Genomic DNA, 27,809 nt, shown 5'->3' with positions numbered 1-27,809 from the left:
AATTCAGCATCCACGGATGAGCCACCCTCCCTGTGGAACTGAAGCCTTTCCGCACTCCAACCTCTTTGAGGATTCAGCCAGGATCTCATCATTCCCAGGCCTTGGCGTCTCACAAAATGTGAACCTGCGAGATGCCTGAACTTCCATGTGTTATAAAGAACGCATCTCTCCTGCCACACAGTCCTAAATTCCATGCAGGTATGAATCCTGCCACGATGGGAGACTTCCACCAAAACTCTTTGTCCCACAGGCAAGGTTTACAAAACCCCAGTGAAAATCCCAGCTTCAAAGAAGGCACAGATGTCTCCCCCAAAGGGATGTGGCAATAAGAGTCTCAGCACCTCAGTACTCTCCTGACCCGGAGAAGGTTGTTTAGGCAATGTTGCTACACAAGTTCCTGCTGTCAAAACAACTTTCAGTTTCTCCGGAATGTTCTTATCTGTGCCAAACGGTGCATTGGCTTCCATTAAATTCAGTCTCCCCTGCCTCCCACCTGGAGAGCATATGCTTATAAGGTTGGTCTCTTGGTTCCTAGCCAACTGAGGAAGTTCTGCTCCAGGGATCTGGCAGTAGAAGGGGGAGCTGGTCCTGACAGGGGTGAAGTTATAAGGTCCATATGGCCTCAGATGGTGGAGATGAGAGATTTGAGAGAGGACTGGTTGGTGGACGAAAGGTTCTCGTAGCTGTGGCACAGGCATGAGCAGTCCGAGGAGGCCTCGTCGTCCCCGGCAACCCCGCCCCCATTGCGCAAGGGGCGGTGGTGCGGGGCGCCACGCGTGGTGCAGATCACGACCCGGGTGTGGCGGTAGGCCACGGCCCATGCCTCTCCCCCAAGGCACTGGCAGCGACTTCGCGGGCCTTTGGAGGAGAAAGGGCCCAGAGAGCTGCCAGTCTTCTTCTGCACAAAAAGGCAGGTCCTGGAGATAAGGAAAGCAAACAAACAGTGCAACCAGGTGAGTCAAAGATTCACGCCACCACCAGTAACAGCCCAGCATCCTGAGCACGTATCTAATGTCCAACACATACAAGAATCTCTAGATTAAGGGTGGCCAATGTGGAGGGTCTCTATATGTTTTTGGACAACAGTTCCCAGCATCCTCTGCCAACATGACCAAAGTGACGCACTTCCTCTTAACTCCTTGTCATTCCACAAAAGGGGGGCAGAATCTAGGACTCTCTGCTCCCTACAATACCCCCCCACACACACACACCAAAAGATGGGAATGAAATGCAGGATCTCTGACTCACTCCCGTCATCCATTTGAAACCCCAGCCTACCTCTTGCGTAGATGGTACGAGATGATGAGGATGGCTAAGATGAAGGTCCCTGTAGCTGTGTACATCACCCAAGCTGTGTTAACAAAAGAACAGAAGACACTATTTATGTACAACCTTCCTCCGAGATCTAGAAAGCTACAGGGCAGGGTTGATTAATCACCATGCTGAGTTCCCTACAGAATTAACTCTCTTTCTAGCTCTCGCAATGAAAAGGAAATTACTTTCAGACATTGCAAGGGGACAAGGGGATGCTATACTGGTCAGCTTACATTTCTGTGTAAAAAGCTGGCCAATACCTGCTCGGTAAAGAGAGACATCCTGTGCACTTCATATAAATTTATAATGTCTGCTGCGTCACGCAGATCCAAAAAGCCAAAAGGTCAGCCATTTCCAATCTGTTTATTGAGCCAAAGTAGGAAGCTGGTTGGGATCTGTGATCAGACCTACCATCTATTTTTTAAAAGCAGTTCTTTCTAAAGACAGCAGCTTTGATCACAGAGCTCCAACGTCTTGTTTATGTTTGTCAAGAGTGGTGATTTAAAACAGGGACAGGGTATCGGCGGCCTTCCAAATATCATTGGACAACAAGTCCCGTTATCCCTGACCACTGGCCATGCTTGCTGGGGCTAATGGGATCCAGCACCACTTGGAGGGCTTTGGGCTCCCCTTCCCTGGTTTAAAGCACCTTCTAGTCCAGTGTTTTTCAACCACTGTTCCGCAGCACACTAGTGTGCCGCGAGATGTTGCCTGGTGTGCCGCGGGAAAAATTGAAAAATTCAAGAGAATTACTTTATATATAGTCAATATAGGCACAGAGTTAATTTTTTTAACATTTTCTAATGGTGGTGTGCCTCGTGATTTTTTTCATGAAACAAATGTGCCTTTGCCCAAAAAAGGTTGAAAAACACTGTTCTAGTCCCTCTGACATTGCACAGCCTCCTTACCACCAGGCCTTTGGCTGATTGACATCTGATGCCCTTTTAAAACGTGTTTTTGTAAGCGGGGATTATTGGGTTTTATTTGTATTTATTATGTATTTTGTGTGTTTTTATGTTGTGAACCGTCCTGAGATCTATGGGTATAGGATGGTATACACATTTAACAAATAAATAATATACAAAATTGCCACCAGGTTGTGCCAAATGTTCTATATAACCCTCAACACAAAATAGAGATTGGGAGGAGGGCGTTGTACAGCAAAATACACCTAGACTAAGGTCTTGTGAGCCACTTTAGGAACAAAAGGGGCACACAGATTAAAATAGTAATAGTAACAATAACAATAAGAAGACTATTTGGAGAAGAGAGAAGACCCATGAGAAAGCAGAAGTTGGCTACAGATTTAAAGGGCCCATCCACATTTTTGTTTGTCCCATGATTTCAAGTCATGGGTCCGAGAGGGGTTTTTTTTGGGGGGGGGGGATTGGTCCTGCTGCTTTCCCAGGGAAAACCAGCTGTTTACTGCAGAAATGGAACAAACTCAAAAAATCCTCTTGGACAAGGAGCTGTTTATTGGGGGTAGGATTTTAAAACATGGCGCAAATCTGTGTAAAGGTGTTCTCTGTATACATCTGTGTATACACACAGAAAGAGCTTTGCAGCATGCTCGTGGGCTGTATGCATTCCACAGTTCCTCAATTGCACTATGCAAGCACTCAGCAATCTAAGAGACTTGGGTTTTTTTGTTTGTTTGTTTGTTTCATGCTCCTAGTCCCTGTAGATACACAGATGTGAAAGCGCATGAGCAATGCTGCAGAAACCAGGTGGGGTGACAGCCAAGCAGGGTTTTTGGCAAAAGCAAAATAGGGATGAGGCTGCCCTGCCCAGCTCTCTTCCATTCCCCATGGCTAGTAAGGGTTGTGCAAAATCAGCAGATATTAAATAATTGTGCTTAATAATACATAGGTCACAGAATCCAGTTTTTACTGCACGCTGAGTTCTGATTTTTCTTTCATTCGTTCTATTTAACTGCAAGGTGTGCAAAGCTTTGCCCAGAATGAGAGTTCAGGATCTCTAATGTCATTTAACTCACCGCTGACTACAAAGTGCATTACGTTACAAAGGTACAGACTATGACCCCTGGTGGCTGGATTGCACCACAGCAAATTTTACACAGCGTGGGAACCGAAGGTCAACTAGCTGCACTTTGGAGATGGGCAAATCAGTTAACTTCAAATCTGTGCCCTTTTTGCTTGTGGTCATCCATAAGTTCATTCTGTGCCATTTCCACATTAATCTACTTTTTTTAAAAAATTGCAGATTCATTTCTATCAAAACATGCATTTCCAAGTATTTTTATATGTTTTTTGAGCCGAGAATAGCATCAGAACATTCAGAGAGCCCGGACATTTGTGGGTGACAAAATTCCAATTCACACATAAGTACAGGAAGAGCAGGTCAGTTCATATTGGAATTTGCAAAGATCCAATTCTTCAAGCATCCCTATTAAATTATATGTGAATGTGTATTATTAGAGAATCTTAATGTTTTAGGGTTTGGTGTTTGTTTTAGAAGCTGCTTTAAGAGAAGGAAATGTAGACTGCGGAATAGAGAGAGTGCTTTACCCTTTTCCTCCCCATTTCTCAGCTCCAAATGGCACCCACAGTGAGATTCCCCCACCCCACACTGCACTGCTCTGAGAAAGGATTAAGCACACATAGGTTGCCTTTCTCTGATCTGTACTCTCCTTTGCAAAAGTTCACTTCTCGCTTTCTAAAAACAAACAAACAGGGGGGGGGGATCTGGCAGGCACATGTGTGCAGTGAGTTGCTAGCCCCACATTTCCTGCAGAGAATGTCCTCATCAGAGACTGTTTTGACTTCAGCCAGCCAATCGGGTCATAGCACAAGCTGCAGCATCGAGGGCCAAGCCCTGCCACAAGCATAGTTCTTTACCTCCTACCCCAATGGCAGAGTCATTGGCGCTGTAGGTCCAGGTAGAGTTCAACCAATCGGAGGAGGTTGGGATGAGACGGGATCCGTCACCCGGTAGGGTTCGTAAATCAGACCGGGCTCCGTTGATAGGGGGACCTTTCACTCCTGCAGGGAAATAAAAACAATTTATTGTCTTCGCAGTGGATTTTTAGCCCACCCTGTTCCCAAAGTCTGGAATCCAGGCCTTATGAGGAACGGTTGAGGGAGCTGGGTATGTTTAGCCTGCAAAGGAAAAGAATGAGAAAAGATATGATAGCCATCTTCAAATATCTTAAGAGCTGTCACATGGAAGATGGAGCAAGCTTGTTTTTTCCCTGCTCCAGAGAGTAGGTCTCAAACCAATGGCTTCAAATTGCAAGAAAGAAGATTCCGACTAAACCTTTCTGACAGAAAGAGCTGCTCAACAGTGGAGCGGTCTCCCCTCGGGAGGTGGCGGACTCTCCTTCGTTGGAGGTTTTTAAGCAGAGGTTGGATGGTCATCTGCCATGGATGCCTTAGCTGAGTTTCCTACATTGCAGGGAGTTGGACTAGATGACCCTCTGCTTACTGTGTCACAATTGTGACGCAAGAGCCCCAGGGCACTTCAAGACTGTCACAAGTGATACCGATTTGGAGCTCTTGCAAAAGAAACCTGCTTCCCAGAAAGATAGGTGACCCAGAAATGAACTGCAAAGTGTGGGTGTGGGTGTGTAAATTATGAAATTTATAGCTGTGAGGGTGTGCAATTGCTCTTAAATGGTTTTTTAAATTCTAAGTGTTCTCAGCTTTTGACGTTCTCAGCTTTTAAAGAGCTTTCTTAGGTGGTTTTTAATTGTGCTTAAATAGCTTTTTGTTTGCATTTTAAATCCTGCTGTTCTAACACGTTGACCTTTTCTGCCCTGAGCAACTCTGGCAGGATCTGGCAGCATCCAAATTTAACAAACAAAGGCCACCAGAAGGTATTTTGCCTGATGATCAATAAGATGGTACCTTTCCTGTTTCCTGGCCAGGGACAACCAAGATAGCCATTGTATTAATAGTTTATACAATTAAACAGCAATGCATCAGGCCACTTGTATTTAGGCTCTTCCTGTTCTGCATTCATTCTGTCTCCCCCCCTGCCCCAATCCCCCAGCCAGGTGCCCTACCCACCTTTAGTTCACAATGATTTTTGGCTACAGGCCTGCGGCTGCACAGAAGTTCAAAGGGACACACCAGGAGAAACTTGCTCGTAGTTAACCCATTAGGTGACTATTTCAAAGGTGCTGTCGCCAGCAGGAGGGTGAGCGAGTGCGAGGAACCCACATGCAGGGCTTCCCAAGCACTGTCAAAAGAAATCCTCCCCATTCCCAGGGCCCCAGTTCAAAGGGCCGGTCACCCTCCTCCCTTTGCAGGTGTGGAAGCAAGAGCTTCTAATTAGAGACTCTGACACACCGAGCCCCAGGGAAGAGTTGGCAGGCGCTGGAGTGAGTCCGGGAGTTCAAAGACAGCCTCGCTCCGCCTCAGCCGCACACCACACCACCTCGAAGTCTTCTGGTGTGGGAGCAGGGGTTCTTTCTTTTGGTCCTTGCTGCGGTCCCTCCAGACCCACTCAAGAAGATGCTTCTTTCCCCCGATCTACCTCCTCTGCAGGTGATCGCTGCAGCGTTACTCAACCCAGGTGGAACAGGTTTATCCCGCTGCCCATTCTACCCCCGGGGCAGATGCATCGCAGAGTCAAGCCTTGGTGCATACCTCTGTACAAGATGGCAAAGCCCTGGGCTTGCAGGAGCTGATCCGACTGGAAGGAGAGGAGCAGGTGGTTGGTGGGGAACAGCAGGGGAGCCCCCGGCCTCCGGCGCCCGTCAAACTGAGCCAGCAAGCGGTTGCTATGTCCATCCCACAGCTCCAGGCGGTCGTTGGGGTCATGCACGTCAAAGATCCGGAAGGTGACCTCCACGGACTCGCAGCCCAGGGGGTGCAGGGACCAGCTGCAGTTGCTGTCGGCTTCATAGTCATCCGGGAACTGCGGAGAGTAAATCACTCCAGAGAGATCACTGAAGTTTCCCTGGCAGGCACCCATGGATACTGTGGGGTGGAGAGACAAGCAGGGTGGAGTGTAGGGGGGAAGGATCAGAATAAAAATGTAATCAATAGAGAGATGCAACTTTTAGTGTCCCCAGTTTTTTTTTTGTTTAATTTTCAATGACAAAAAACCTGCCCCTTTGTGCAAAATGGCTTTCCACATTGTGAGCGTTTGTGCAAAACAGCTTTCCATGTGGTTACACCAACAGAGCCCAGCTTCTTATAATAAATTTCCCATCCAGGCAAGGAGCCAATCATCTTCTGCATGAGTAAGACTGCTTACAGAGTTGGAACTGGGTTTTACAGAGGTGTGTAAGATTATGCATGGGGTGGAGAAAGTGAACAGAGTGAAGCTTCTTGCCGCGTCTCGTAATACTAGAGCCTGGGGCCACCCAAGGATTCAAGACAGACAAAAGGAAGTAGTTCACGCGCAGCATTTGGTTAAGCTGCGGGACTTGCTACTGCCAAAAGTAGAAATGACCGCCATATTGGACAGCTTAAAAGGGAGATTAGAAAATTGATGGCAGATAAAGCTATCAGTGGCTGCTACCTATCATAGCTGTGTATTACATTCAGGCTCGGAGCAGTATGCCTCCGAATGCCAGTTGTTCGTGTGTGGAGAGAGTTCTGTTGTGCTCACAAGCTTCCCACTGGCCTCTGGTGGGTCACTCTGAGAAACAGGAAGTTGGACTAAGCAGACCTTTGGTCTGATCCAGACGAGCTCTTCTTATGTTTTTTTTTTTAGCAGGATCAAGCTTCAGACATGCTGGACTTTGCCAGGGAGCTGTCTGTCTGCCCACACAGCCCAGAAGCAAGTACATGGTCCCAAGCCAAGTGGATGTCAAGATCCAGAACTAGAATCAGAGAGACTGGAGGAAGGTGCACATGGCCACAGACAGGCAGGGGTCAAGATGACACATCAGCCTCAGAGGATCTGATTGAAGCAAGGGCTCGGTCGGAGCCAGGCGCATCAAGATCCAAGGGAGCCATAAAAGACTGGTGGGCAGCGCTTAGGCAACCTCCTCACGCTGGAGACAAGCTGCTCAGACTGAGCAGCAAGCACTGAAGTAAGGCTTTATAGGCCTGGTTGGTTGCGATTGGCCCTAGACAGTCATGTGACTAGGGCAAGATTGCATGCTGGTACCTCAGCCTGGATGGCACCCTTGATGCCCAGAATTCAGCCACAGGACTGCACTTCAGCAGACCAGTGGCCCATCTAACTAAGCATTGTCTTCACTGCCTGGGGAAGCTCTCCAGTGTTTCTGACACAGGACATTCCCAACACTATGTGGCGTTGCCAAGGATTGAATCAATAATCGTTTGTGTTCAAAGCAGTTGCTCTTCCACTGAGTTATGCCCCTTCCCTGGCATACCAGGTTCATAGTAGGAACAGAGGGCTAGTGGGACGCGCTCTCTGGATCCTGACCTCTGGAAGCCACAGTCAGAGACACTCGATGCAAACCTTTTAACTGGGCTGATAATACATCATATAGTAATTAATGAACTGTGTGCCAGAGCACACTGGGTTGTGCAAGGCAACCCACTGTGAGAAAGCAGTTAGGTTAATTTGTGGGCCCAAAACACCCACTCCACATCCAGGGGGTCTTGCCTGCTGCATCTCTGTAATTTACTCATCTGGCCTTGCCTCCTTCCAATCAGCCACCACTAGAAGGCACTAATGTTGCTGCACATTGATGCTGGGTGAGATTGGACAGTTCAGCCACTCCTGATGCAGCAGACTGCAGGTTAGGCTGAGAGAGACAGTGACCTGCCCAAGGTCACCCGGTGAGTTTCATGGCGGACTGGGGATTTCAATCCTTGACTCCCAGATCCTAGGTCCAACACTCTTACTGTGACACCACACTGGCTCTATATGATCCATCTAGGCCAGCTCTGCAGGGTGTCAGCCAAGAAGCTCTTCCAGCCCTACCTGGAGATGCTGGGGACTGGACCTGCGACCTTCTGCATACAAACCATGTGCTCTGCCCATGTAGCTAGGGGCCATCAATCACCACTCTTCGTGGCAAAGAATTCCTTAAGATGTGTTGCGATCCAACATGTGTCCACATGGAAGTATGAGTTCAACAGGACTCGCTCCCAAGGGCAGGTAACACCCAATTTACGCGGGGCTTAAGTCCCGAGGTGAAATTACATATATTTTGAAACACAATTTGAAAAAGCCTGCAAACGCCCTCTAAACCTCTGGAAACCCTTGAAAAACCCTTTAAAAAACCAGCGGCAACTTACCAGATGCCAAACTCCAGCACAATCGCTCCCTCCAAATCCCCTTGTTCAAACTCCAACTCTGCACAGGTCTCAACGGCCGGTGCAAGGGCTCCTGGGATTGCACTTGCAAAGGCTTGTGAGATTGCTAGGTGCTGCTTATCGCCTTTTATCACCCTTTCTGGGCTCTCTTAGGGCCATTTTAAAAGTCACTTCTGGGTTTGGCACACTGCAATTAAGCGCAGCCACGCATCAATTGGACATACGTCGATTCGTCATTGCCTGTAAGTGTATGCAGGACTGCAGCCTCAATTTTGTGCTGGGTGGAGGTGTAACTTCTTTCCCTGCCCTGCTTCCCATGGATTTCAGTGGGTGTCCTCTGAATTCTCCCACAATGGGAAACAGAAAAACCACTTCTCTACCTCTGCATAAAAACCTTTGTCATCAGGCATGCACAGCAGATGCACGTACATCTTTTTAATTAAAAAACCTTTGATCTGTGATAAGCCTTCTGCGTCCTCTCACGCTTACCATTGTATATGCCAATCCGGCCATCTCCTCCGCACAACTCGCTGGACTTGCCAAAGCAGACTTGGTCGCATTCCACGGCACTCACTGGCTGGCTACGTCGGACATCCCCTTCGTGGCCACAGAAACAGGCATAACCAGCCTCTACGCCAGCAAACTGCAGAGGAGAAAGAGAAAGGTGATTCAGAAAGCGTGTACATGGGAGGGGAAGCAGGGTGCAGATCTGATCCCATAATCTGCTGATGGTGTTTGTTGCATGGCTAACAGCACAACCCTATACATGTGCACTCAAAAGCAATCCCTACTGGGTTCAGTGGGACGTACACCCAGAAAAATACAATCAGAGTTGCAACCTCCATGACACCAATAAACGGCCCCAGTACAGAGAAAGTGAAGTTGAGGTGGTCTTTGTTTTTCTTTTTTATATAATTTTTCCGTTTTGCAATTTAGAATACTCATTTAAACATCCTTAAAATATCAATGACTTCCCTTATTCTCTTTCCATGGTTCATTTTGCATATCATAAATCCCTGCATATTTTACAGAAACAAAACCATTCAGGATTCCATTATTACATCCAACAAAACTTATTTACACTGTTGAATTTATCTTAATGCTGCCAACATTTTCAGGTGCACACCATTACCCCCCATATATAAAAGGTAAAGGGACCCCTGAACATTAGGTCCAGTCGTGTCCGACTCTGGGGTTGCGGAGCTCATCTCGCGTTATTAGCCGAGCGAGCCGGCGAACAGCTTCCGGGTCATGTGGCCAGCATGACAAAGCTGCTTCTGGCAAACCAGAGCAGCGCACAGAAACACCGTTTACCTTCCCGTTGGAGCAGTACCTATTTATCTACTTGCACTTTGACGTGCTTTTGAACTGCTAAGTGGGCAGGAGCAGGGACCGAGCAACAGGAGCTCACCCCATCACGGGGATTCGAACCGCCGACCTTCTGATCAGCAACCCCTAGGCTCTGTGGTTTAACCCACAGCGCCACCCATGTCCCTACCCCCCCATATATATATATATATATATATATATATATATATATATATATATGCAATAAACATTTTCCAATCTTCTCTAAACGTATGTTCTTCTTATTCTCTTATTCTATATGTTATGTCCGCAAGCTGCACATATTCCATCTGCTTAAGGTAGCCTTTTTTTTCTCTAGCTGAGGTGGCTTTAAGGAAGGTAAAAGTGGTTTCAGAGCAGCTTAGTATCTTCTGGCACACACAGAGATTCATTTTGTCCCAAATAGGTGCTGCAGGTTTGCAGAATAACACAAAGACTACCAAACCTGCTTGCCAGAGGCCAAATCAAGTGTACACACCACGTGGTTTTGAAAAAGGATTGGACAAATCCATGGAGGGTAACACTACCAATGGCTACTTGCCACGATGGTCTGCCTCCAGAGTCAGAGGCAGTAATGCTTCTGAATACCAGTTGCTGGAAATCACAAGAACTTGGGTCTTGCTTGGAGGTTTCCCACAGGGATCTGGGTGGCCACTATGAGAACTGGATGCTGGACTACCGTAAACGGCTGATTGGCCTGATCCAGCAGGCTCCTCTTATGTTCTTATAAGCAGCAGGGGTGTCTCTGTAAATCTGCCTTCTAGAAAAACACAGAGTCATCTGATAACCAAAGGGAATGGAGCAACAGATTGGAGCTGATATTTCTTTTTTAAGCTTTGGGGCGAATTTTAAAGCAGCAACTTCATCAACGTTTTGTTTAAAAAGACCGGCTTAATGCTCTAGGGCTGGAGCAACAGAGCAGGAAAGTACGTTCAACCTCGTGTAGAGCTTAAAAATGCATCACAGCTGAAATTAAATTTTATAAAGAAAAGTCACACAATGACTTTAACATGTGGCAGCTTCACCTCCATCTACATCACAGGCAATGGCCAATAGGTGCTTGCAGTCCTATATCTGAATTTTTGAGACTGGGTAACTAAAAGAAGAAATGCAACAACAGCAACAACAACAGCAACAGCAACAACAACCCCTCTAAATATACCATGGGAGGGGGTGGTGTGTTCACGTACTGGCCAGTCATCCCAAGTGCCTTTGCACTCATTTTTTGTTTCTATGGGTCTGTATGAATAAGACTTAGTTGAACACAACCCTAAACCTTTTTCTGCAGGGTAGATGCTTATTTGGGGTTGTACCCAGGATTTGCCCTACTCAGTGCTTTCCCCCCCTAAAATATTGTTTAGGGGTACTCTCATTTTGACTCAAGAAAACCACCATTTTATAGTTCAAATCGGGGAAAATAAATACAGTAAATGGACAAAAGCACAAAGATTCACAAAATGTTTAGGGGTGTGCATACCCATGCATCCCCCCAGAAAAAAGCACTGGTCCTACTCAGAATATACCCACTGAAATGAATAGGCTTGATTAATTTAGGTTTGTTAGTTTTAAAGGCTCTATTCTGAATACAACTTACTTCAGTACACCCCATAATTTATATCCCAGGCTTTCAACTCCAAGTTGGTGTACACCGGATTCACTCCTGGTCTCCAAGACACACATTGACTAGGCCGAGATCCACTTGCAGAGTTGCAACATCAGACCAGGCCATAAGCCTGAAGATGCTATTAGGCAGGCCAGGTGCGGTGATATGCCCACAGTTGACCAAGAGCTTTACCTTATAGCCTCGCTTGCGGCAGAAGCTGAGGCAAACTTGCACTGTAAGCTTGGTGGAGGTGCCGCTGCTCCCACTCAGGGCCGGTGGGGTCCCGGAATCTAAGAAGCAGCCAACGTAACCTGGCACTGTAGAGGAGGACAAAGTGATTGTATTTTGGTTGTCTGGAAGGGCAAGAGAGCAAAAACCCCAACACCCCCCGCCCCGAACACTTGTATAAAAAGTTACAGAATTTCACCATGAAGTTACAGGGCATGAACTGATTGGAAACAAAGCTGCCTGCCTGCCTGCCTGCCTGCCTTAAGGCTTTTGCAAGTGCTGCGACAGACCAGTTCCATCAAGCCTCCTGCCCCTCAGCTGTCACCTGGAGAGTCAGCCCAGGCTCGTGCAAGGTGGGGGGCAGTAGGATACACTTGCCCCGAGTCTCAGGGGGCTAAGCCAACTGGGGTTTATAACTTCATTCTAACAAGACAAGCTCTGTACGGGCCTGGGTGAGCCATTCCATTAGACTCGGTCTTGTCTCTCCATTCTCTTCATTTATCTATGTGTTTTGGGAGACCTGGGGGGTGGGGAGCTGGTTTCAGCAGGAGGGGGAGTCCCCCAGCTTCTTCACCAGCCTGCCTCATCTCTGCAATCTGAGACTCAGCTGTGTGCCTGTCTTTGCTCTGCTCTCTTCATACCTCTTCTGGTTCTGGGAGAACAGGGGGAGGGGACCTTGCCACAGCAGGAGAGGGGGACCCCCTGGCTTCTTCGCCAGCCTGACTCATCCATCTCTGCCTCTTGGCCCTTTCCTGTCCAGCCTCTGCTTCTGCCTCTAATTCTGGACTGCACTCTTCCACAGTCTCTTCCTGCTCACTAAACCCTGTTGCCTCTTCTGCTTCCGACACCATCACCTCCCTGCCGGCTCCCTCTTCTCCCTCATCACCATCCCACCACCAATCCCTTGGCTCTGAGCCTTCTTTTCCTAGGGGTTCCCTTGGGGGTTCCCCAAATGGGGCCTCCCACCACTCCTCTGCAATCAGCCAGTCCATCACTCACTCTCTCTCTCTCTCTCTCTCTCTCACACACACACACACACACACACACACACTACCCAGGCCTCCTATACTCACTGTGGCAGGTCGGGATGTCACAATACTTCCAGTAGATGCCTTCCTCGTTCTCCGAGATGTAGCACCAGGGCTGTACGTCCCCGTCCGGGTTGCGGCAATAGTTGTGGCTGCCCAGGCCCCATTCGCCGTTGGGGTACTTGGCAGTGTTGTAGGCATGCTCTCGTGTCTGGTTCCAGTAGAGGCAGGGCCGCCCCGTGCTCCCGGGTGAGGTCCTGTTCTGCGTCCCCCGGTAATCGGCCCCATTCACCATAAAACATTCAGACAGCTCTGCAGGCAAGGAGAGAGGGAGGGAGGGCTGGTCAGCGAGACGAATCTTCTAGTTGCACACTCTGGCTTTCTCTCTGGCATCCCAAAGAGGTGACAATATCAATATATATATCTACATATTTCATTTCTTAAAATCCCACTCTTCTCCCGAGTCGCTCAGCTGCACAGGCATACACTTTATCCTTACAACAACCCTGTGAAGTAGGGAACCTGCTTAAAACAAGCCTGTCTAGACAAACAGATGTTGAAGTGGTTTTTAATTTATTTTACCATTAATTTTAATTATCTTTAAATGCTTTTGGCTGTTTTTAGCCGCTTAGAGGTTTAACTACAATCAAGTGACATCTAAATTTTTAAAAATAAATATAAAATAAAGTACGAATAAGCTGCTTTAGACACCATATTAGTCTAAACGTGACATAAGTAAAGCAATAAAAAAAATCCTAATAATCCATATTCTCCTGTAATGTAGCTCAGTTTCGCTATGCCCGCATTCCAGAATCAGGGAAACTGGAAATAGCTTACCAAAAGCCTTCTAGTGGATTTGTGATTGACAGGTTTGAATCATGGCATGCCTTGATGAAAACTCACACTCTCACAATCCATGCATACTGAAGCAGAACAAAGGCTCGTTGAAATCAGCGGGGATAATTTCCTAAGAATTCTGCTGTTAGCCGTTGCCTTGCCCCAGATCCTTTAGACCTCGCAGGTCCTGAGTTTTAGCGCTTAATTTCTAACAGCAAAAGAGAGATTGAGAGGGAGAGGTTCCAAGCTCATGCTCTAAAGCTGGAAGGCGTGACTTGTAATTGGCAAAGGTGGGATTTGACAGATGAATTGTGAGGGAAAGGTGCCCACTCAGAGGTTTGTTTGTTTGTTACGTGCCCTTCACCCTAAGGTCCCAAGGCAGGTCCCATAACAAAAAAACACTAACTGCACACACTCGGTGCATTTAAAGCTTCCTGCTGAAATCGTGTAATTTGTTATACCACAAATGTTCCAATTTTTTACTTTTATTTTTTGGGTCCTGCAAGGCACTAAATTAAATTTGCTTCTTTAACGCTTCCTGTTATCACCATCCCGGGGGGGGGGGGGCGTTGTTGTTTTTTTAATGGTAACGAGCTAATGGTTAGCATAGCAATCACAGCCTGAAAATAAAAACTTCAAAACGAAGTATGGCAGCAAGCAGGGGTTAGAGCCACAGGAGCTTGTACTTCCACGTACTTCCTGCTGATGCCACATACAGTGGCACTTCTCCGGTTTCCTCCCCCTGCAAACTAACATGGTTTTGCACAGGAATTCACAGCTGAAACCTGCAGTCTTTAACAGCGGGACCAAAGGAAGTATGGTGGCGCAGCGCAACTCACTTGCGCTGTCCGGGCGGAAGGGGGAGTGGAGACTGGCAATGGGCAAAATGTCGAGCATGCAATGGGTAGAGTTAAAATCTGGCTGCACCAACGTGGGCGCATTGGGGAAGCATCACAGGACAACTGAGAAAGAGGGATGACGTGTGGATGGTCCAGTATAAATCCACTTCCAACACATTACTAATACATCAACGGCATGTTGCTGCATACACCCACAATAAAAACAGCCTTAATATTGCAGCCTTTAAAGCCCTTTCGAGCCTCTTTTGCATACTATTTGTAAGTGAATGTTGAAGTGGTATGTTGGTTAGAGCATGGTGCTGATAATTCCAAGGTTGCAGGTTTGATCCCTGTATGGGACAGCTGCATATTCCTGTATTGTAGGGGGTTGGACTAGATGATCCTCAGGGTCCCTTCCAACTCTATGACTCTATATCTATATCTAAGTACACCTGTACCGGATTTTGGGATTGCTGGTGTATTTACACACCCATTTCAACCTCCTTGTTGGTTTCATTATACCTCTCAAAGGATGCAGTTGATCAGGAGTGTATTTCAGTCTCCCGCCCACCACTTCCTCCCTGCCCTCCACACACTGGGGGAATGGCTTTTCTTGTCTTTTAACCTGTCCTCCCTCATAGGGAAGTGTCTCTTGGCTGACTGATATAAAGGATCCGGCTTCTTCAGGCAATCTATCCTCCCTTTCCGCTGCTCCCATGCCCCTGCAGAACTGACAAGGCTGGGAAGGAAACCTTGCCAGCTTCACCAGCTTTGAAAAAAAGTCGTGCACTCTGGTGAACACAACCAGGGGCCTGGGTAGCATTGTGCACAGCAAAGATGCTATTCCTGCCTCCTCTGAAGGAAAAGACCTGACCCACATTTAGAACACATTCAGTGAATATTTAAAACACATTACTCCCCTCCCCAATCCTGAGAATTGTAGTTTCTTTCCTCACAGAGCTTCGATTTCTAGCACCCTTAATAAGCTACAGTTCCCATAATTCTTTTTTTTTGTGAGGGGACAGCTGTGTGCTACCAATGTGCATTAGATGTGCTCAAAATGTACATTGTCAATCTTGTCTGACCATTCAAGACTAATGGGGAGCAGCATCTTCCTGAAAAAACCTACTGAGGCACCAGATGATACCGGGTAGTTTTCATACTATCGGAGACCAACAAATCTCAGCTGGTAGAGTGTAAGACTCTTAATCTCAGGATTGTGAGTTCGAGCCCCACGTTGGGCAAAAGATTTCTGCATTGCAGGGGTTGGTCCCTTCCAACTCTACAATTCTGATTCTGATATCTGGTGGCTGTGAATTCCACTGGGAAACACGGTTGTTAGCAGGGTGGGAAAACACAGTTTCTTGCGCCTAATGTTTAGAGATGTTCTAATAACCTGAACAACCCAGTGGTCAAATTTCTGGCGGGAGGGAGAGAAGGAAGGGCTTCCAGCCCCCTTAACTTTTATGACACATACCATTTAGGTACTGTTTTTTAGAAATGTACTGGGCGACACAATACAAATAAAATTCAGGTGAGTCAAGAGATTGAAGCTTGTGGATTTCATACACACACACACACACACACACACACACCGTACCCAGAGTTGCAGTTAGGTAATTTTAGACTCTGAACATGAGGTGGAGGGGGAACTAAGTGAGATAGCAATGAATATTCCGTATTCCTCCGCTTGTTTCAAAATATGGCAGGTGAGCCTTACTGCGTTTGGAGGACCCCCCCCCACCTTTGTCATTCTCGTGATGGTGCCCCTGGGCCACCCTACCTCTCCTCCTACAATTTGAGGGTTGCTTGGGCCCAAGAGTGCAGGGCGATCAGAGGATCTGAGGGGCTCTCGTCTTCCCTGGGAGTTCACCAGAGACCTCCAGCTGCCCCTCCTTTCCACCCCCCCCCCAAATCTCTGAAATGTGGAGCTGGAGGAACATCAGAGCAAGCGTGACAAGACAAGCTTGAAAGAAGAGGGACATGTCCCAAGGCTGCCTCCCGGGTGGGGGCCAAGAGGAGATTAGAGATGCTAAATGTGTAATCAGTTAAAGCATGCAGAGGCTTTGAAGATTCAAAGGGAATCGGTGTGGAGGGTGTCGTGTGAGCCTTGGCTGCAGGCAAAAGAAACACAGGAGACCCTTTTAGATCTTATATTGGGGGGGGGAGGGAATGGAGGAAGATCAAAGAGTTCAAAGGCGCATTTAATCTGCCATGCCAAGACAGTCAAGTGCAGGCAAAGCACAAGGGGGGGGGAGATGGACAGGACTCCCCCCTCCAATCTAGCTCTTTGACCTCTAGCAAGGTCAGCAGTGGGTCCCTATGGACTTTAGTGGGGGGGGGGAATGGGTTCCAGCCCTGCCCTCAAATTACCAGCAACTGCCTCAGGGAACATGTTTCCATAGCCAGGCCAGCTCCAGAGCATGCAGTGCATAGTAACAATGAGGGCCAGGATGCTTCTGAGCATGGACAAAGTTCTTCCCCTACATTTGTCATGACCACCTGCAACCTACATCAGGGATAAAAGACTATGTCTGAATGTTCCTGCAAAAAACAAACAGACCATGTAACACCTTGCAAGGAAAATCTAGCACAGGGGTGTCAAACTCAAATTCATCGGGGGCCGCATCAGCAGTTTGGTCACCCTCAAAGGGCCGGTTGTATCTGTAGGACTATGTGTCCACTCTTTCTTATCATAAATTATTGTCACTGCATTCAATTATTACTGTTTTTTTGTAATAATGTAAGTAATAACTAGCTCTGAAAGCAGGAACATAGTCAGAATAATGGCAAGTAGATATTCAAAAATAGCTAAAAAAAAGTGAGAATAAAAGGTGAAGGCTGGCGGCCGGTGGCGGCTACACGGGCCACATGACGAGGTCTGGCGGGCCGGATTCGGCCCGCGGGCCTTGTGTTTGACACCCGTGATCTAGCACATCAAGGAGAAAAATTCTGGCATAGCCCAATATCTGCTCTGCTGTTGGTTGGTTTTTCGCTGTGTGCAGGAACATCCCAAAGTTTGATTCTTCACCTGCAGCCTGATGGGGTACAGCCCCTTATTTGACCACCTCAGGTTTCTGCCATCTCCTTCCACTGCAGACATAGACCAGTCCGAAGAAGGCACAGATACTGGATCAGGAAGCAGAAAGGTGGGGCCATGTGAAAATTCAGGAGTGCCTTTCTAGCTGTGGGAATTGGGGCCTGTTATTTGCATGTGTTGGGAATGCAGAGAATCCAGAGAAGTTTAATCTGGAGTATAAGAGCACGACATGTCCAGGAATCAACAGGGGAGACTTGACTACCTGCTTGCTCCTCCCTGTGAAGAGCAGGAGCAAATCTCAGCAGGCGATCCAGTTTGCGGAACGCATGTTTTCTTGACGCAGAATTCTGATTACACCACACACACACACACACACAAACACACCATTTCAAAAAGGACAATAGGCACAGATGCGGCCGACCTTCTTCCCAACAAAATAATGCCCAGTGCCAGGCTGCGTTCTTCAGGTGCCCCACGCAAGGAAGCCTGTAATCTGAACTGGCGAAGAGAACCAGCCACTCTGGGCCCTGTCCCTCCCTGGGAACCCAGGAGTCCTGGCTCCTAGCCGGTCTTGTTCTATCCCAGACATATTAATGTCCTTCCACAGCTGGGAATAGGCCCAGGAGCCTTGCTTCGTCTTCCCTGCCTCCCCCGCCCAAAGCCTCTCCGTGGTGTAACCAGACGCCTTTCCAGCCCAGCAGACAGAAGCCCCGGGGGACAGGCCCCACCTGTTGCCGGGGATGGAAATAGCTGAGAACATAATAAACAGGTGGTTGATATAAAGCAAAAAAGGGTAGGCGGGGAGGGGGGCGTAGGGATTGTGGGGTGGGGGGGGAGATCTCTTGGTGGGGACGGGCGGACGTAGAAGCCTACAGAGGCCTGGAGCCTGGATGTCTAACAGGTGGTGCGTGTTGGCAGCTGGGCCCTTCGACGCTACAGGCTGCTTGGGCCTAGCGGTGGGGGTGGGGTGGGGTGGGGGGAGTGTTGAATTGGGGACCGGTGCGGGTTGGGGGGGCATGAATGTGAGGTGGCCTTGGAGATCAGGAGGGGGGGGGGACATCAGAGGGACAAATGGCTCAGGGCTCTCTGTTCTCTTGAGCCCTGGGATTGCGGAAGAACGCACACCAGGGGGTGGGAGTGGGGAGAGAAACAGCCCTATTCCGACAAACGTGGGATTAGCTATTTCGGTACCATTGTGGAGAACTTCCTCCTGTTGGGGAGCTGCTGCAGCTGTCCAAAGGCCAAACAGCCTGTCGCGGCGAAGCAATAGGGAATGGGGCAGAGGAGAATTCCCAGAGTATTTGCAATGCCTTTCTTTAAATAAATATATAAATAAGTAGATGCCGAGGGCCCTTTCACACCTTTAGGAACTGGCGTGCGAGGGTGAGCGGGAGCGCATGTGTGCATGCACATGCTCTCTCCTTCCCACTCCAGGGATCCTGGAGCTCCTTGGACATTTGCCCGTTGCGTGAGAAAACCAGTGAGGTTTCTTCGGAAGGCAGCTTACCTTTCCCTTACCAATCTCCTTCCACAAGGTGCAAGGTGGGGGGGGGGCCTTGGGGATGTTTCAGACTAGGCCGGCTGTGAGGGAGCCATCATGCACATATATGTACAGCTCACACGTGAAAAGGGAGGTCAGGCTGCGTGCACGCCATGTTTATAAAGCGCACTGCCTCCTTCGGAGAACCCTGGGAACTGTTGTTTACCCCCTCACGGTGCTACAGTTCCCAGCACCCTCAACAATCTGCAGTTCTCTGGGTGCTTTGGGGTAAGTAATGCACTTTCTACATATGTTGTGTACTCCGCCTTACACACGGGAGAAAGACAGCGGTGATCTGCTGTGTGGACCCCTCCCCTCAGCTTACCGCTACCTCAGCCAGTTGCTCCAAATACATTTCTGTCTTCTTAGCTGCAACACTGGAAGCAAGCTGGGAAATGGGGATAGAACGGCTGCAGCAACCAAGTGCGAGAGGGAAAGCATGACAGGGCCGGCCCAAGACATTTTGCTTCCTGAGGCAAAGAAGGTACCTCTCTCTCCCCACCCCAGAATCCAACCAGGCTGACAGTTTTGACAGCAGAATTTTACTTCAGGTCTCACAACTGGGAAGCTCTCCCTCGCACCTGAGGGCAGCAGTTAGCAAGCTTAGGGGAGCTGCCATCACCGTTTGACACCCCTCCACATCTACCGCCTGAGGCAGCCAACTCCTTCTGCCAGCTGCCCTCCTGCTGTCACATCTAGCTGGGCCCTCAGGAGAAATAAGTCTATCACTGTCTAGTAACCATGATGGCTACATGGAACTTCCATGAGCAGAGGCAGTATACCACTGAATACCACTGGCTGGCAGACGACAACGAGGGAGAGGGCTTTTGCGCTCCCATGCCCTTGCTTCTGGGCTTCGCAGAGGCATGACTGACCAGTGAGGGAAGATGGACCTTGGATCTGATCCAGCAGGACTTGTTTAATGCCCTTTTGAGCGTCCCGACGATAAGGAAACTCAGTGACATGGATGTGCAGCAGATCGTCAGTAAAAGCCCCAAAGAAAGACAGCTGCCGCCTCCCAAATGTCAATCTTTTGCAGGACGGATTCAATCACATACCAGAAACTAAGATTGGCACAACTGAAGAGTTCTGGTGCAACAAATCCACATCATTCCACTTTTCAAAACATACTCTGCGGTAAGGAAAGTGACAAAGAGAAAGGGTGGGATAATGATTGATTGATGGGAAGTTTACATGATCTTGGTGCAAACTAATCTGGAGGGATGTTCTCTGGTGTATAACCTCCCCGCCAACCAATCTGGAGAAATACTCAATAAAGAGGTCATCTGGGGGATCTTGGAGCAGCAGAATGGCCAGAGCACCGGATATGCCCCTGAAATGCAAATCCCACCTCCGCTTTCAGGATGCACGGAAATGTGGAGGTGTCAGCAGAGGGTGTGTAGGAGGGGAAGGAAACTGGAGATAGGGATGGGGTGCACAGTGGGTCATTTCACACTCCGGACTTAATGGTCTTATAGGGGTGGGAGAGCTCTCTAGATGGTCATGCGTTTTATTTCCTTTATTTAAAACAGTCTCATCCCCCTCTCCCTTTAGATGTGTATTACTAGTAGCAGCCAAAATGGCAGGGCAGAGACTAAAAGCTATGCTGTCAATATTGCTGTCCCTACGGCTTACCTAGGCAGCACTGGGGCAGGGCAGGGTGGTCCTCACAGCCCCCACCTTGCCCTGCCCTGCTCTAGTGCCAGCCAGTTGTGATGTCAGTGTTGGGGTGGCAGGTCTGTCACATCAGCCACAGCTGTGGAACATAGGAGTCTGACCATTGGCCCATCTAGCTCCATAGTGCCAACACTGACTGGCAGCAGCTCTCCAGGGTTTTCGGGTGTGGGTCTCTGCCAGCCCTACCTGAAGATGCCAGGATCGAACCTGGGACCTTCCTCATGAAAAGCTGATGCTCTGCTGCTGAGTTACGGCTTTCCCCCTTGTTTCGAAATTCAGCAAAAAACAAACAAACCCCGCTGCCCTTGGGGGGGCCCTGCTCCTTCTACAGAGTGTGGTCCTGGACCTATGCCTCACAATCCTGCCCCGATGGCACCAAACAGCTGCCACATATTGGGTCAACATTTTCATGGAGCTATCCACTACGAACCCAAGGTCTCGTTCCTGGTCAGTTAATAAATGGATGCAATAGACAGAATACTCTCTAACATTTCACAGATGAGAACAGGAATATGATCATTTGGTGCAGTGGTTAGACTGGTAACTGAGGACTGGGGAGAGCCCCCCTCAGCCATGAAATTCTCAGGGCTTATCAATCCTTCTCAGCCAGCAGCCTGCTTCATAAGCCTGCTCTGAAGATAAAATGGGACAAGGGGAGAGTTCCTTGGTGGAATGGCGAGTTATAAATAAAAGCCAATTCTCCAACCAAGGGTTGTAGCCTGAATGCATCTGTTACATTGCTGAAATTCCTGTTCTGCATGCTACGTTAATTTACTTTTGCAATAGTTTGTCCTCTAGTGATCTAAATGGGAGGTGTTTGCTGTTACGGTTAAAAATAACTCTTAAAAGCATAATACAAAATATGCCTTAGTGTAGGATAGGGATGGGTGAATCTGCCTGTTTTGGCTTTTCTCAGTTTCTCATATTCCTTAACTTATATTCAGTTCTCCATATTCCTACATCAGTTCACAATTACGTATTTTTTTAAGTCCTTGTGAACATTCATGAGCATTTCTGCGCAACTTGTTTATATGCCATTTTGCCTAGTATGTACGTACATTGTTGCAAAGCAATTCTCCCTGATATAATGCATTTTTTGTATGTTCTTTCCCCTAATATGTGCACACTTTTGTACCCTTTATGCTAGCATGTGCATTTTTGTACACAGCACTTGGCTGGAAAGCTGCACTGCCAACTTTGGAAAAGCGCAAATTTTGGGAGGGTTGCTTCCTTCAGTTCGCACATTGTTTTGGATCGTGCAAATGATTGCCTTTCGATGCAAACTGAATTGACTTTCTCCCTTGTCCCAGCGTAGGAATGGGGAAACTGTGATCCCCCAGATGTTGCTCCCCTTATCCTTGACCGCTGGTCCTGCAGGCTGGAGCCTTTCTCCCTTGCTGCCCCTCATGCCTGGAACTGCCACCCAATGCATCTTTGGGGTGCTACCCCTGTTCCTTCAAATCCTTCTTCAAAATCCACTTTTTTATGGAAGACCATTAAGCCAGCCTCTTTTGATGGTAATGTGCATTGCTTCACTTACTCCAAAATAGGGGCATTCCAGATGGCCAAGGGTGCCCAAGCCATGGGTCTTTAGCACTAGGCCCAAGATCTCCTACTCCATCCCTGATTTATGCAAATGCATGCCAATGGGCCTGCAGTCCTGGCTCCACCTACTGTCAGTTGCCTTCTGACCCACCAGTTCCAATGGGCACCAGCCACCACTGGCAACGCCCCACTTCAAATGACGGTAAGCCAGCTCTGCTGTGTTTGGGGGCACTCTGCAAACTACAAGAGGTGGGGAAGCCCACAAGAAGCAGCTCATCTCTGAAGCCATGGGAGACAGAAAAGTAGCAACGTGTAGACTCCTTTATACAGGGTGGGTGAAACTAAAACTGAATTTAAAAGGATTTCAAAGGATTTCAAAAAGCCTGACCAATTTGGATCTGAGAAGTTGCTTCCCCCCCCCCTTTCCCTCTCCCCGCCTCTTTCTCCCCAACTTAATGACAGGCAGCAGATCAGCTTAGTTTGCATACACGGGAATTATCCAGAGGACTGAAGTAGCTGGTTGATAAATGCTTATGGCAAATGTATGTAATGGAATAAATCCTTCACAACTACCCTTCCTTCACACCTGGGGCTCCCTGTTCAAAACCACACAATAAATCCTAGCTCACCCAACAATAAACATGTGAGCATAATTAACTAGTGCAGGATGTGTGGTGATGGCAATCAGTTTATATCTTGTCTTCTTCTTTAAAAAAAGAAGAAGACTATATTCTTAATGATTCTATACTCCTGCATAAATTAACCCCAGTTCTGTATTCACAACACTCCACAAAGGCAGCTTTCCTGGTGGATTAGAGAGCCAGCTCCCCCCCCCCCTATATTTTTAAAGCACCCTCACAAGAAAAGGAGAGGCTTAAAACCACCGTTATAAAGAGGGAATGGGGAACAGAGCAGAAATGAACAGGCTCAACTGCCTCCTGAGCCAGAGCACCCCCTAATGGCAGTCTGCTGCACTGCAGCTGGCCTTTTCTGTGCTCAGCATCTCAAACGTGGGAAAGCACACAAAAAAGCGAATTTGAAAGGGACTGTCCAGCATTTCCTGTTGAAAAGGAAATGGGAGAGAAACTGTGGTTTTGATCCTAGTAAAAGAACAAAGAGACAACAAGCTGGGCTTTGTGCTCTGTAGCCACAGGGGTTGCCCACATTTTGTTCTGCCTTTCCCAAGTGCGCAAAATAAAGGCAGAAGTTCAACCGGCAAAGAATCTACAGCAGCTGCTTGCTTGCCATGCAGGCAAGATTCACTTGCTGAATATATTCTTGCCATACAGCACAGAATGCCTTGCTTTGCAGGGTGGGGAATATTTCCAGGGAAGGATAGGACTCTGTGATGGGTAGAGCCCTCCTTCATATACCATTCAAGATGCTCCCTGGAAGAGGAACCTCTGTTTTGTTTTTGTTTTTTGAAGTATTTTTATTAAAGATTTATTGATTTACAAAAGTATGTGCAATGTCTCTCTCTCTCGTATTTTTTACATGTATCATTTTTACAAATCAGTTTCATTTGTTGAGACATTGAGAAGAAAAGGGGGAAAGAGGTTGGGGGGGAGATGTAGGGTTTGATGTCAGCGTTGCTTGTGCAGGTTCTCTGTTGTTCGCTTGTGTTCCTTTGGTGGTGAGAGAGGAACCTCCGTTTTTTGTGCTTATTTTATCCTACAGTTTCCTCCTTTACCACCACCATCCCCTGCCCTTTTATTCTCACAACAACCCTGTGCTGTAGCTTATGCTGAGATAGAGAATGACTTGGCCTCAGGTCACTCATTGAGCTTCTTGGCTGAGTGGGGAAATTTGAACCCAGGTCTTTCTGCTCTAAGCCTGACACTCGGGATTGCCAGCCTTTGAGGGACCGTGGGAACACCTGCAAAGCAGAGAAACCGCCACAGCAATCGAGCACATGCCACAGCCTAGGGTACTGGCTACAACAGAGTGCCTTGTCCATCACAGGTCAAGGAAATAAGCAGCTGTCCTATTTTTAAAAGACATCTGAAGGCAGCCCTGTTTAGGGAAGTTAATGCTGTATTGTTTTTAACACTCGATTGGGAGCCACCCAGAGTGGCTGAGGAAACTCAGCCAGATGGGCGGGGTATAAATAAATAATTATTATTATTATTATTATTATTATTATTATTATTATTATTATTATCCAATTTCAACTGGTGTGGAGGGTACCCCATTGGTGACCCTTGCCCTACAGCAGCCTTTGCCAACCTGGCGCCCTCCGTGTGGCTTTGGACTGCGGCTCCCACCAAGCCCATCCAGGTAAGGGCATTGCTGCGCTATGCCCTCAGCACCTGGCAAGAGGCATGTCAACTCCAGAGCTGTGCCAGGGAAGAGCCACGGCTTCGTTCTGGTGACGGATGCCTACGTGTGGTTGTTGGGGCAGGTCCAGGATGCCCTCTTCCAGCGACAGGGAATATCCTTCCCCACAGATACTTGCATGAGGCTGTACACAACTGTGCCTCAGAGTCCCTGTATAGGTTTATCTTTGAAACTGGTGTGGAGATGCGGGGTGTGTGTGTGTGTGTGTGTGTTAAAATTCCTTTGTTAAAAGGTGCAAAAGAGAAAAAGATGCCAGACATGGTCGTCATCTGATCTTTGATTACTGCCCAGATTCAGCATCTAGATCCCTGCTGGGTGGGTAGAAAGTAGGCAGCCCACTTTCCCCCTGTACCACCACCATCCCTGCCAGGAGGGGCATCTGCACCCCTGGCGCCGGCTTCATTAACTACAACCCCTGAAGTCCGGGATCCCAAATTTCAGGGTTTGTAGTTAGTGAAGCCCCCGGGGTCCTCGACCCAGAACATCCCCCATATTAGCTGGGCTTCTCTGAGAGACCTTATCCTGTGAAGTTGCCTACCAGTAATTTTACAGACTCAGACACAGGCTGGTTTCACACTGAAAGCACACGGCTTCTCCCCCCAAAACCCAGGGAGCTGTAGTTTGTGAAGGGTGCTGGGACATAGTCCTGTGCAGGGTAAACTACTGTTCTCATGATTCTTTGGGGGAAGCCATGCAATTTAAATGCGTGATGTGGGTGCAGACTCAAGCCCAGTATTGTCTACTCTGACAGGCAGCAGCTCCCCAGGGTCTCAGCCGGGAGCTTTTCCCATCAACCACTGCTCCCTGATTATTATTATTATTATTATTATTTTACTGAAGATGCCAAGGCTTGTGCTCTGTCGCTGAGCCACGTTGACCTCCTCTCCAAGATATGGCCTCTCTGGAATGTACCCCCTCATGTGATATTAAAGAAGAAAAAGAACCTCTAAGCATGCGCTGAGTGTCTTCCCCTGCCTGTGCCACAACAGAATATGCACACATTTGGGGTAATTATGATCAGTTTTGGTGTCAAAAGATGAATCTCCAAATCAAACAGCAAGGTTTTATTTTTGGGGGGAGGGGCGATTAAAACATAACCTGTCCCTGCATTACTATTGATAAAATCACTTGGGGAAAACAAACAGAACTTATTGTTTCATCAAGCCTTCGGCATTATCTCTTGGTCCAAGTACTCTGCCTACTGCAGCTAAAGTTAAGTATGCGTCACTGAAATAATCACATTTTCTTCCCCGCATGTCCCTTGCATCCAATTACCCCTCCTCCCTTCTGTTGCCACACTTGCATCTGTTCATTTATACTGTATGATTGTTGGGGCAGAGACCTGCCATTTCATTCTTTGTAAAGTGCCATGGGCATTGAAGGAACAACAATATCCAGCTTACAGCCTCCCCACAAAAATGTTCTGTTATGAAGGAGAGAGAGAGAGAGAGAGAGAGAGAGAGAGAGAGAGAGAGAGAGAGAGCATGAGACTCTTCTTCTCCAAGTTGTGGGTTCGAGACTCACATTGGGCAAAATATTGCTGCACTGCAGGGGGTTGGAGACTCGATGACCCTCAAGGTCCCTTCCAGCTCTGCGATTCTATGACCCAGTACTACCCAATTGCTTAAATCTTGGAATAGCTTGTCAAGGTGATGAGTATCTCTGAAAGTAATTGGGTTGGGGGAAGGATGAAGAAAGGAAAGCATACCTTGCTCTGGGGGGAGGCGGAGCCCTTCATACCCCCCCACCCCCCCAGCAGATCCCTAGCATCAGCAGCATTGCAGACTGCAGCCTACCTCCCCAATTATAACCCAGCCCAACCCTGTTGAGCCAGTTCCTGCCACTTGGGATTCCCATCTGACAGGTATCCTGGACGGCAGCCAAAAACGCGTCTGGGGAGACAGATGCCGTCTGGGCCAGAAAGTGTGGGTGAAGAACTGGACCGCAGGGGTGGGGATTTGTCCCAGACACTTTCTCTTTCTCTTCTTTCTCTCTCTCTCTCTCTCTCTGCTGCGGCTGGGGTCCAGCAGCTGTCTAGGGGCCGACTGTGTGAAATCGGCTGGGCTCCGTCTGTCTGCCGTTGGGGCAGAGTGGGACAGGTGGCCGCTGAACTGTGCCTTTGAGGCTGGGGGCTCATCGGGCCAAGCAAGGGAAGCTGGGGGGGGGGGGGAGGGAGCCAGAAGGGGTCCTACCAGGCCAAGGGAAGGCTTGATGCTGCCACAACTGCCGCTCCAGCCATCCTCCTCTCTCTCTGGCCATCAGCCCCACACACACCCTGCCAGTCAACCAAAGGACCAGTGCAATGGGACTCTTGCACCAGCCCCCTTCCATGTACCCCCCTCCCTGACCACTCACTGCCCTTCCACATGACCCCCATCCTCAAGGGACAGACAATATAGGAGTCCAGCTTCTCAAGTCAGTAGAAACAGTCTCAAAAAGAACCCAGGAGTCCTGGCCGTCTTGCCTCCCCAAACATACATTTCAAGTTTTAACACATTCATCACCCGTCCCAGAGCTGTGAAGGGGGAACCAGGAGTCCTGCCACTGCTCCCTCTGGGTTTTCCTCACTGTTCCCAGCCCTCCTGCCCTACTCTTGGCCACTCCATGCTCCCCCAGCCCCCATTCCCAGAGCTGAGAAGAGGACCCTGGCTCTAATTCCCACCCCCACCCCCACCCCGTCCATCACTATTACACACATATAAATGCACAGACCCTCCTTCCCTTCCGCAGTTTTCACTCACCTGCCCTCTGCAGAGCCCTTGACCCTCGAAGAAGCACCAACAGCAGACCAAAGACCACCCAGGGCATTTCTGGACGGTGTCACCCCTCTGCCTGGGGCACCCAGGCTGCCCCACACCTGGAGGGTGTAAGAACAGCCAGGGTCCCAAGCTAGAGCCCAGCTGGGGGAGGGAAGGGACAAGAGGGGTGTCTCTGGACTGTCACGGCGCCAGCCAATCGAGGATCTAGGCGGGATCTTCCAGGGTCTGCATGGATGGTGGCAAAGGACACTGGCGATTCTGGGATCTCGGCGGGTGGAGCCTGCTAACTAGCCATAGCATCGGAGGGGCTCGGATACCCCTCGGCTCCTCTTCCTGCTCCGGGGAAGTCGCTGTCAAGCAGTCGGTGGGTCGGAGAGGATCTCGTTGATCTGTCCGCAGGATCTAGGGATCACATGTCGCTGGTCCCCAAGGGACACCGTGGGGCGGCGACTGTCCACAACTGTCCTGAAAGTGCAGCAGCCCGAGGGCACCTTGGGTCCCAAGCGAAGT

The 27,809-nt window shown here is 48.6% G+C and overlaps 1 protein-coding gene across 1 annotated transcript; it reads right to left on the bottom strand.

The window, feature by feature from the left end:
• On the bottom strand, positions 1-27,550 carry KREMEN2 (kringle containing transmembrane protein 2). The gene is made up of 8 exons (XM_033171125.1): positions 27,282-27,550; positions 12,771-13,037; positions 11,662-11,786; positions 9,009-9,162; positions 5,925-6,257; positions 4,173-4,316; positions 1,279-1,351; positions 1-917 (listed from the first exon to the last, which is right to left on the bottom strand). The coding sequence occupies exons 1-8, from the start codon at positions 27,346-27,348 to the stop codon at positions 623-625; spliced, it is 1,458 nt and encodes a 485-aa protein (XP_033027016.1). The 5' UTR covers positions 27,349-27,550; the 3' UTR covers positions 1-622.
• Positions 27,551-27,809: the final 259 nt, after the last annotated feature.

Source organism: Lacerta agilis, chromosome 14, assembly GCF_009819535.1.
Source record: "Lacerta agilis isolate rLacAgi1 chromosome 14, rLacAgi1.pri, whole genome shotgun sequence".
NCBI classification, from domain to species: Eukaryota; Metazoa; Chordata; class Lepidosauria; order Squamata; family Lacertidae; genus Lacerta; species Lacerta agilis.
The sequence above is the reverse complement of the archived record's forward strand: the minus strand, read 5'-3'. Positions and strand labels throughout refer to the sequence as shown.